The sequence below is a fragment of the Fulmarus glacialis genome, unplaced genomic scaffold (genome assembly GCF_000690835.1).
Source record: "Fulmarus glacialis isolate BGI_N327 unplaced genomic scaffold, ASM69083v1 scaffold42583, whole genome shotgun sequence".
Taxonomy (NCBI): Eukaryota; Metazoa; Chordata; class Aves; order Procellariiformes; family Procellariidae; genus Fulmarus; species Fulmarus glacialis.
Window position 1 is genome coordinate 1,461 of NW_009201761.1, and position 11,178 is coordinate 12,638.

General features: G+C 40.0%; 1 protein-coding gene across 1 annotated transcript; it reads left to right on the top strand.

Annotated features, from left to right (window-relative positions):
* Positions 1-1,273: 1,273 nt before the first annotated feature.
* Positions 1,274-10,828, top strand: LOC104069306 (plasminogen-like; the record flags this gene model as incomplete). The annotated part of the gene is made up of 10 exons (XM_009574057.1): positions 1,274-1,388; positions 2,468-2,631; positions 3,156-3,285; positions 3,387-3,505; positions 4,990-5,152; positions 6,034-6,164; positions 7,013-7,172; positions 8,669-8,859; positions 9,856-10,004; positions 10,735-10,828. Coding segments are annotated over 10 exons (1,416 nt in total), but the record flags the coding sequence as incomplete, so codon positions are not given.
* Between the last annotated feature and the right edge of the window lie 350 nt (positions 10,829-11,178).

Below are 11,178 nucleotides of genomic sequence, written 5' to 3' on the forward strand. Positions count from 1 at the left end.
TTGGCTCTTGATCCCATCACTCTTTTGAGGAACACAGACTTTCAGGGGTTATAGGCCAGCACAGCAAAATCATGTACAGGACAGAAAAGTAAGAGAGACCTTGGGGGTCAAGCGGAAAGGAGCCGTGTTACTAAAAATTCTGATTAAGAGGGATCAAATACCAAGGTCTAAATCCACGGTGGTCTCCATGTGCCATTTGAACGGGGAAGTTACTTGCTTGTCTTCATTCCTGACCCAACTATACAGACCTTCCACCCCCTCTCCCCAGCTGTCAGATGAGTCTGGCTTAGCATTTAGACATGCTAAAATCATTTAGGAGGTATCTGGCAACATAAGAAAGTCCATGGGCAAGGCTATGGACCAGAGATGGTCATGCTGGGATCTGCTACTGGAGTACCAGTGTTGAAGCAGCAGTGACGAGACTTTTGGGCACTCCAGGAGTACCCTGACAACCAGGCAGCAGCTCCAAGAGCTCCTCTTGGTAAAACATGCAGCACAGACATTTGTAGTCCCAGCCGCACACTGTGATGACAGTAACTATTGCAAGGTGTCCGAACAAGGCTCAGCTTTTCCTATCGGATTGGTCTCCTAACATCTCCATTTGATATTTGAGGGCTCAGGGGGATTCTTCCTGTGCAAAGAAATTGCTGGAAGGGGATATGAAGATCACTCCCCCCAGTAACTGGATATTTTTCAGTGCCTGCTAATAAAAGCATCATCAACATGCTTTGCATTCTCTTTACCTTGGAATCCCACTAGAAAGTACTTGGGAGTCTGAGGCTAAGAGGAATCAAAGGTGTGGGGGCCATTTATGTGACAAATGTATTCTGATAAGTAAAAATTCTGGTTTGAAGGGATAGTTGCATGATACCCATACTGCAAATGTGTTTATGAACAATAAATTTCAAAGAAACTCCAGCTGTTGGTGAAAAGCCTTCCATTTTATCCCAGTAGTATAGCAATATAAGCATGTATTTTACACGTCAAAAACAATTCTAACTTGTTGTATCTGCTTTCTTAACTTGATTTTATTAGCTTTATAAAAATGCTTCAGGAATTTTCCTCTGTAGTTGCCTAGTAGTTGCTAGCTAATTTGTTTTAAAATACGTTATGGAATCACATCTCTCTGTTTGCATGCACAAGATGTTCAAAACATGGGTAAAGCATGGTTCATCATAAACTGATGAACTTCAGAGTTATATCTGCAGATTCTCAGTTGCAAGAGATGCAGTGTTGTAAGACCGTTGAATTAACAAAGCCAATTCCATTTCAGTTTACCTTGTACAATGTAAAAAAGGGATTGGGAAGGACTACAGAGGAATGGAAGCCAAAACTCGGAGAGGTATTCCATGCCAGAAGTGGGCAGAAAAAACACCTCACAACCCAAAGTACGGCCTTATTTATATTTGTCTTCATGTTGTTCTGAATCTTTTCCAAGCTTCCCCAACTTCATGGGTATAAACAACTTTATAGTGCATGTTATCAAAGCCAGTTGTCAGGTGAGTTTTAAAGACAACTTTATCTTCATCTGTCTTGTTACTTTTGACTCTACTGGTAGAGAACTGCAATGGTCTGGGTAAGGAAAGGGTGCATTGTCAGCTAGAGAAGTTGTGTCTAAATGCTCGGCCTCTTAAGAAGATTAAATGCTCCCTCTATCAACCCATGATGAAAATTTTGCTATTGGTGACAGTGAGGCCATAATTTCTCTCTTCTGTATGAGGTGTAAATAAAAAAGAAGTGGTAATCATCCAGCTCTGTGACCTCCTGCCTGCCATCCAGAGACAGTCAAGAAGAAACCTCCAGCAAAGCATCTAAGTGCCCAAGCGACCTGCCCAGGCAGAGTTTTCTCAGGGCTGGCTGCCACTGGGCTCACTGAAGCAAGTGTGGAAGCAGAGGGCCTATTTTCTCTGATCTATATTGGAGTTTTATCTGTTTAAAAAGTTATTTTTTGTTGTTATTCTAATGAAACTTGGATGCTTTTGTTTCGATTTTTTGTTTAAAAGCCATTTAGTCTTCTCTGGGAGGATTGCTATAGAAAGAAGTCTAAGGTCACTTTGCTTCAAAATCTCTGCAAATTAGGATCCAGTTGTGTTTGGTGAATAGTCTCTAAAAATACTTCACTTTCAAAGTAGCTGCATTAAGAAAAATACATGACAGATCCACAGGCCATAGTGAGCTGACTAGGTTAGCTGGATGCAAGTGTTAAAGACAATAATTGTCCTTTGAGACTGTCATAGTTGTTACAGGCTGTAAGATCACTCATCATTGGCAACTGGGACCCAGGGAGAAGCTACTAATAATGGTAGTTACAGAATGTTTTTCAGATTTCATTTACGGGTTACAGTGGGGAATCTGTCTCATTTTTACTGTGAATGAATAGAGGCCACGGCTAGCTGAGCAATTTGGACATTTCCCTTCTGCTCCACTAAATTACTGGAGTTAAAATAGAATTTTAATACTATTACAGTTATACACCTGAAAAACACCCCAATGCAGGGTTGGATGAAAACTACTGCAGAAATCCTGATGGGGATGAAAGTGGACCCTGGTGTTACACAACAGATCCTGCTACCAGATATGATTACTGTAACATCCCAGAGTGTGAGGGCCAGGTCACGCACACTGGAGAAGGTATATTTATTTTTCAGAGAAGTGTTCAAGTAGGTAATATTATTCTTGCTATTTGTTCTTGCTTTATTATTGCAGATTGGTTTCAAATGTGAATTTAGATCAAGCTGGAACTTAAGAAGTTCTTAACACAAACGTTGTTTTCCTAATTGGCTCCAGTTATCAAAGTGATTTTCTAAATATGGAGGAACTGAAATTTTTTAATCATTTGCTGATATTGTCCTGCTCTTACCCCTAGCAATTCATTCAATTTTAATAAGAGTAAAGATTGACCTAAGTGCTGTGTTACATACAGAACTCCCATTGCTATCAGTACATACAGATACGTGACAAAGTCCTTCCTCCAAATGACACGTAGTCCTAAAGCTTTATTCATTTGGCTAGGCTGTAATGCATGGTCTTCTGGATTCCTTTCATCATTAGCTGGAGCAAAACCCTCTTTTCCTTTCAGTGTAGTCTTCCATGAATAGATCAGGATCAGAATTCATGGGCTGGTGCGAACCTTGCTTTGTTTTCATTCTGCCTAGGCACTACAGTGGAGTGCATGCAGTGTAATGGTGAAGACTACCATGGAGAAGTTTCCAGAACAGAGTCTGGGCTTGAGTGCCAGCGCTGGGATGCCCAAGAGCCTCATATGCATGGATTTACCCTGAAACAGTGAGTCACGCAGCGCCTGGGAGACCCTGCCTGCAGACAGCCTAATTGCTGCAGCTGGCCATAGCTGACTCACAAGCTTCTCTTTCATTTTCAATGTGCAGCTTTCCAGAGAAGGATCTGAAGATGAATTATTGCCGTAATCCTGATGGCGAACTTCGGCCCTGGTGTTTCACTACCAGCCCTTCTAAACGCTGGGAATATTGCAACATTCCTCATTGCAGTGAGTCTGATTTACTGAGATTACTCCATAGGATAGCTCTTCTCATTGAAATGATGCAGGAAGGGGAAAGGCAAGAAATCACAGTTCTGAATAACCTGAGGAAATCCCTGTGAACCAGGGAAAGTGCACATTAATAAGCAGAGTCACTTATTAAATTTCTGTTACATAAAATCATTTAAGGTCAGTGAGGATGCAGGTGTCACAAAGTGCAATAATGCCAGAGATGTTATAGAAACCCTGATTTGTCTTCAACCACCTTACTTTTCAATTTACCTGAGAGGCATGGCATTCAGGTTAAATCAGGTGGCAGTTTTCAGCTGACCTGCTAACTCATGGAAAACCCCTAAACAACCATGTGGCCATACTGTGATATTTTACCTGGGTCTGGTCAGCACAGCCAGCACTGCCTTTTTCTTAGCAAGGGATGAACCCTGAGAAACAAGTTCAGGCTTCAGGAGAAAAACTTGACTAATCAGTGAGCCAGCTTATCCCGTTAAGCTGAGCACACTAAATCTGGACATTTCCAAAGCACTGAATAATGAGATTAGCATTGCCGTTTGTAGAACTGGACTGCACTTTGAGAAAAAATTTTGTGTTTTTATCTCTAGATCTTGCTTTCTTATGCATCTGCACTTGCCAGTGCTCTAAGCAGCAGCATGTGTTTGCTAGATGTAGTTCAGCATGCTCAATTGCAGATGGAAGAATGACTATTTATAGACTTCTGTATGATAAAGTATATTATGAAATTTACCATAGCACCTCCACTTAGTGCTTAAAATTTAAAGAAAGTTTAAGGAACAGAACCAACCTTTTAGAGTCATACTTGTCTCCTTGGGAAATTTCATATACAAAATATATATAATAGGTATACACTGTAGATTCATTTTTCTCTCCGCCCTCTGCAGGCTCCGTGCCTTTGATCGTTACTCTTACTTTGTTTGCTGTTCCCCACATGCCAGACCAATTCACTTTCTTTCACTCCTCCTTCTGCCCCACTTTCCCAATTCACCGACTCCAGAGGTTCAGCTCTGAAGGCTGTTTTGCTTTCTCTCACAATTTCTTTTTGGCCCTTATCCTTGTCCTTTCTGCCCTTCCACCCTACCTGTGTGTATTATATTAATGTGCTCCCTTCATCCCACTCGTTTTTAGCAGACTGTACAGGACTATTTACTACTGTCTTTCCAGCTCTGCTCTCAGGGGACTGCAGGCACAAAGTCTGGCTTGACCCAGCAAAAAGTTATTTACTGACTACTGAAAAAGGGCAGATACAGGACATCTGTCTGGCAGAGAGACTGCTTGTGAAAATGTACATTTTGGTTTTGCCATGGCTTTCAACCAATGTCACCTCTGCTGAAAGAAAAAAAATGCATGTTCGACATTACAGAAAATAGAAGGGCTTTTAATGTATTTGAAAGCACTGTCTAGCTGTGTTTCTTCTTTTATTTTCTTTTCCTTTTTCTTTTTTTTTTTAAATCCTGTAACAGCTACTCACCCACCAGTCTCTGGCCTGGGGTCCCAGTGTCTTTCAGGGAAAGGAGAAGACTATCGAGGCAGGATAGCCATCACCGAATTGGGAAATGCCTGCCAACACTGGAACACACAGTTTCCTCACAGACATGGCTGGATTCCTGACAGATATCCCTGCAAGTACGCTGAGCCTCGTCATTTTAACACATACGAAAGAACGTAGTTATTCCTTATAGACCCAGATGCAGAGGCAAGAGTAGCACAGGTTTTCTGCAGCTATGTTCATAAGCTGTTTTCTTGCCTTTTTGTAAGCTCTCATTACTTCTCTTCAAGTCTTGCTCTTAATTTTTTTCAGCATTCCTTTTTTTACCAGCTACTTTATTCTCATGTACTTGTCTCACTTGTCTCTTCCACATCCCGCTGCAGAGTTATAAGTATTTATTACTTTTACATTAAAAATCCCCTGGCTGTGTTTTGGCACACTTTCAACACGTTACTCTTCTGAAGAGCAATGCTCCAAGGTCCAAGAGGCTCGAATACATCCTCGTGCTCCAAGGTCAGAGGAGCTGGGTTTGCAGAGCATTATCAAGGGTAGCTGGGACTGACCAGGCTTTTAGCTCTGTATTTTGATTCTGTGGGTTGTGAAGTTTTCCTGGGCGTGTGAAACCCAGTCCATTATCACAGGGCAGAGAGCAGCGTGCACCGGTGCTCATATGCACATGCTTCCAGAATCAGTCTGTGACATCCAGCCTCGCCTGGTTCTTACCGTAATGGTCAGGTACACCAATGCTTTTTGTCTTGAAGTCAGCTTTTACTGCTGTATCTTGGCCTCAAAAACAAGAACAGAAAGTGTAAGCGTTGGAAAAGTTCTTCATATCATCAGCATTTAGACTGTAAGTTTGAAGGCTGTTGATTAGTCCCAAAATAGTGGTGCATGAGGTAATCTCCAAAAAGAATTAATGTAACCAGAGCTGAGTTCTGCATGCAGTAATTGTTATTAGTCTTGCACACAACTCTTCTTGATTTGTATGAGTAGTTTAAAGCCGGTGCTTTTGTTTCAGGGGCTTAGAGGAAAACTACTGTAGAAATCCTGATGGAGAGAAGAGGCCTTGGTGCTACACCATCAACAGCAGCGTTCGGTGGGAATATTGTGCAATTCCCCACTGTGATGGGACACAACAAGGGATTGCTGGTATGAGCGGTACTGTGTACTTGAGAGAAGGACTTTAAAGCAGTGAAAGACTTTTTGTATCTCATTGTACATGTGTAAAATCTTTTTTCAGTCACTTTGTCACTGTTGTTAATGCAGTTTTTCTGCTTGGCATGTTACAAACCTGCCAAATATTGGACTTTCAATGGTTAAGGAAGTGCAGTGGAGGATGAAAATCACCAGCTGACCCAACAGAAGAATTGCAGAATGAAAGAGGTTTATTTTTTTATATTCCATTTTTTTCCCAAATGTAGGGCATTTTTAGCAAGTTAATTGAAAAATGAAAAATAAGTTTAAAGAGATAAAAAAAGTGCTAAATAAAAGGAAGTCCCATTTTTTGAAAGTAGCCATGAAAGAGAGGACAGGATCTTCCAAAGTAATAAAAATCTTATCTGAAACATCCATTCATTTAAGCACAAAAAATAACAAGAAAGTGTTAGTGCAATCAAAAGGATAATAGAGAGGTTAAAATGTAACATAATGTCCATTTTAGAAATATATCAGGGGCAAAATCACTAGTATCTAGTTTTTGAGGATTTTTCATGGGAACTTTCTGATCTTTAATTCAAACATGTTCACATATACCAAAATGAAACTGAGGGATGAACCTTCCACTGAACGGCATCTGACGTATGAGGGTAATCCGTGAAAGTTTTCTAAATGGAAATGCCCTTCTGCTTTTCATGGTGGCCATGATACTCGCACTGGATGCTGTCTGTATAAACGAGTCATTCGTTTTTGTCGTCCTGTGTGTTTGATGCTTTCTTGTGCCTACTCAGTAAGAACACAAAATTGTGATGCAAAAGACCAGTTTCTGTTGTTTGCTGCAGAAGTGCCTGTGCAGGTTCCCCTGTCAGAGGAGTGCTACCGAGGCAAAGGCCAGAGTTATCGTGGAACAGCTTCCATCACTGCATCGGGAAAGAAATGCCAGGCCTGGAACTCCATGTTCCCACACAGGCATGAAAAAACCCCAGACAGATTCCCAAATGCGTATGTTTAACTCAACTTTTCTTGCTTTATCTGACCATGGCTGATTGTATTATCTTTGCACATCTATGCTTTAAAACACTGCCAGGGAATGTATCTATAAAAGAGAATTTTTCCAAGACAGGAAAACATTTTCTGTTAGTCTCATTTTTAAAAACTGTGTTTTCTTGTTATTTAAATTCTGAGTAAAATACAGCTGTGTCCCTTTACTCTTAAATCTGAGCTTCTGTAACCAACACCAGGAGACCTGTATCCAGAGTCTGGGCATCTGCTGACATATGCATTTTGTTTATAAATTTGAGACCTTTGTGGTGGACTTTCTACTTATTTCGTCTGGGGAGAACACAGCATTTATTCTGCAAAACACACAGTCAGATATATTATGATTAGAACTACCTTTTAAATGTTCTTTGTAGTTGGAATTGGGCACGCAGAATTGCATACACTGAGTTTCCCCCTTTGATTTGTCTTCTTCAGACTAACAAAACTGAACCAGTGATGACTTAGAGAGCTAATCATAATTACTAATGTGCCAGTTGTTAATAAGGGTAGAAAAGCAACAAGATGACAATTGCTAGGAAATCCATGATTGCTTGGTGGATTACAAGTATAAGCAGGAAGGTTGATACTTTTCTTTTTTTTCGCCTTTTTTATGATGTCACCCTAAATAGTTGGGTTTTTTTTAATTTTCAGTCATATTTTGGTATCAAAAATACTGATGTATTGAAACTGGAACATCCTCAGAGGGCATGCTGTTTTTCACAAACATTTAAAAAAATTGAAATCAAGCTGTGAAAATGTGGAATTAATGTCTTCTGGCATATTTGAAAAAAAGCATTTCAGGTTTTTTATTCTGTGACTGTGCTGTGATTCAGGATGGGGAAATATTGCAACTCTGCAAAATATTAAAGAAAGGAATCCTACTTCCCCCTGCCCCAGCAAGCACAGGCATGGGAGTGCTCCCACTGAATTCAGTAGAAGTGGGTTTTTTTGGGAGTGGGGCGGATCACTTCGACAAGTATTTATTTGCCATTCTTCTGAGTACGAGAAAGAACCCTTTGACATTTAAAAATAAAAATGTTGGTAAAGCATAATTGCCTACCAACAGTATGGATCTTCCTGCATATTTATTACTAATTCACACATTCATACAATTGTGTATGCTTATACATGTGTACTTAGAAATTAAATTATTGGCATATTGGGCGTTTATTTGGCTACGCAGCACATTGACATATTACAGCCATAATTTAAGCCAGTAGTTGAATTATGTTTCCTTATTTATAAATATATTTATGACTCTGATGTACATGTGAAATATAACTCTCCACTCATATCACAGCCATAAATGTGTTTGCTGGTAATAGGATATTTGGCAAGAAGTAAAAAATTAATAAATGTATTTATCTCTACATAGTACAGATCAACATCTTTTTTGCAAGATGTTCTATGATTACTTTCAGTCTTATGCAGTGTGACTATTGTACTTATTTTTGTAGGGATTTGAGGGACAACTATTGTAGAAACCCAGATGGTGATAACAGCCCGTGGTGTTTCACCACTGACCCCAGCATGACGTGGGAGTACTGCAATCTCAAGAGGTGTGATGATCACACACAAGACCCTGCACCAAATGACCCCCCTGCAACAACAGCACAAAACGTTGGCCTGACTACACGTACCACATCAGGTAACAGCTGGCTATAAGTGTTACCTCCTGTAGTCTGTGGGTAAAGGAAATAGTAATCTATCAAAATTATTCTTGAGTAGTGCGACAAGATAACAGACACATACCTCCTCCAGCCTTCAGATCTGTACTGTTGAATTTTGCAGCAAGTACTCTTTAGTCAGCTCATATCCTCTAGCCTATGTAATTTTACAGTGCATTCTGTAGGATATCTTTTTCATTTAGGAAAACGAGGAAAATATAGACAAAATTTCCAGTGTTTCTGTAGCTGTGTGCTATTGAAATACGATCACAGTGAATGTTGTTGTTATAGGAATTTTGCTGGTGCTGTGCTTTATGCTTTCAGGAGATTGACCTTGGATTGTTCATAGGCAACTATATTTTGCAAAATGTATGCTCCAAGAGAAACAGGTTTTTGCTCTATGCTGCTTCATTTCTTCCTTAATTAATTGTCCATGTTTGTCGAAGTGATGTCGAAGTGGTGTGACTTTTCTGAATGTATAGTAGAGCTTTCCACGGATTATTGACTTTGCAAAGGAAGGTGGCAGGGTTGGACAAAGGATACATTCCTAAATGGAGCTGTGTACTCTTACTCACGGACAGCAGAGGAAAGTACCTGAAGCAATGTCCTCGGAAGCAACAATTGCTCTCTCAGTGTCATGGGCTGCTAACTCTGAAATATGCTTCTCTCATGGAAGGTGCTTACTGACACCAACTTGGCAAAAATCTTGGAGTCTTTTCAGATATTTGCAATATATTGCAGAAAATGTTTAGCCTGAAGTTCCTTGAAATTTTTTCCAATTCAGTTACTCTGTACATCCAGGAAGACATCCATCTTGACAAACTGAGAGACCATATCATAGGGTACATTTTTGTCTTTCTTTCTCCTGTAGAGAGTGTGCAAGTCCTAAAGGTACTTAATCTGCCTTGTTTCTGCTTACCACCACCACATACAGATTCAGCAGCTAACAATCATTTTGTTTTCCTCTTTTTTCACAGACTGCATTAACGGTAATGGTAAAGACTATCGCGGCACGGTAGCAAAAACTGGAAGGGGCAGGACTTGTCAAGAGTGGAGTTCTCAGAAACCTCATAGCCACAAATACTTCACTCCTGTGACTCATCCAAGAGCAGGCCTGGATAAAAACGTAAACAGCTGCTAATGCCATTGGTGTCATTGAACATTGTCTCTGTTCGCCATGACCCCTCAGTAAACACTTCATGTTCAGTCCTTATAGACCAGGTTAAGCGTATCTGGAAGTCATCACGTTGATAGCCCAGACCTATAATAGTGTTGAAGAGGGAAGGATGCATTTTACATTACCTAGGATATGGGTACTTCAAGCACAGAGGTACACCATGGGATTGATTCTGACAGGCAAGCAGCGCAGAAGAAATCATACAGCGCTTCCCTGATTTCTGCAAATCCCAAAGCGATGCCTTTTGCTGTTTGTCACAAACTAAGCCGGCTTCTGGTAAATTCTTGGAGCTGAACTAACTTCCTCTCACTGACTTTAGAGGAAGAAGGATTAGGTGAACAATAAATGTTTTAGTGCAAAGCACTTAGTCATTCTATGTCAAACTTAACTTCTCATGAGGCCTTAAAAAGCACTACAGCTAGGGTGACTCTCGGTGGATGAAGAAAATTATAGCAATTTTATCATTTTTTCATAATCATAATTTCACCTAATAGTTTTGAGATACAGGAAAAAAAGAATTCTGTGATAAGAGGAAATAGAAAGCATTTAACATCCAATGGAAAAGTAGTTGGGGGAAATAATTCAAAGTTTTCATTTAACACTTTTTTAAAAACATGCACTTCTTCATTCTGTGGCTAACATTTGGAGTCTTCATTCTCTGTTTTTGTAATTATTACAGTATTGCAGGAATCCTGATGGAGATGTAAATGGTGTTTGGTGCTTCACAACAGACCCAGAAAAAAAATGGGAGTACTGTGAAATCCCACGCTGCTGTAATTATTCTTAAAGACTTTTCTGTCCTCCCTTTATACAACTTGTTATGGTAGTTACAAAATGTTTTCAATCCAACCATAAAAAATTGCAGTAGGCAGTAGCTTTAGATTTGAATTTAGACCTGTATGGAAGTTTGACACAATCAGGCACCTGTAACAGTCAGCCAAAGTTTAGATAACCATAGATAATAATCTGTGTGCTCTTTATCATCAGTGAAGCTAAGCACTCAGAGTTGCTAGCTGAATTTGAAATATCCAGTGAAGCTGTGAAGAGAGGCATTCCTTCCCTGGGCTCCTCAAACACAGGAAAGGATTTCCTTGATGTTCATACTAGTCTTTCCATACACTTT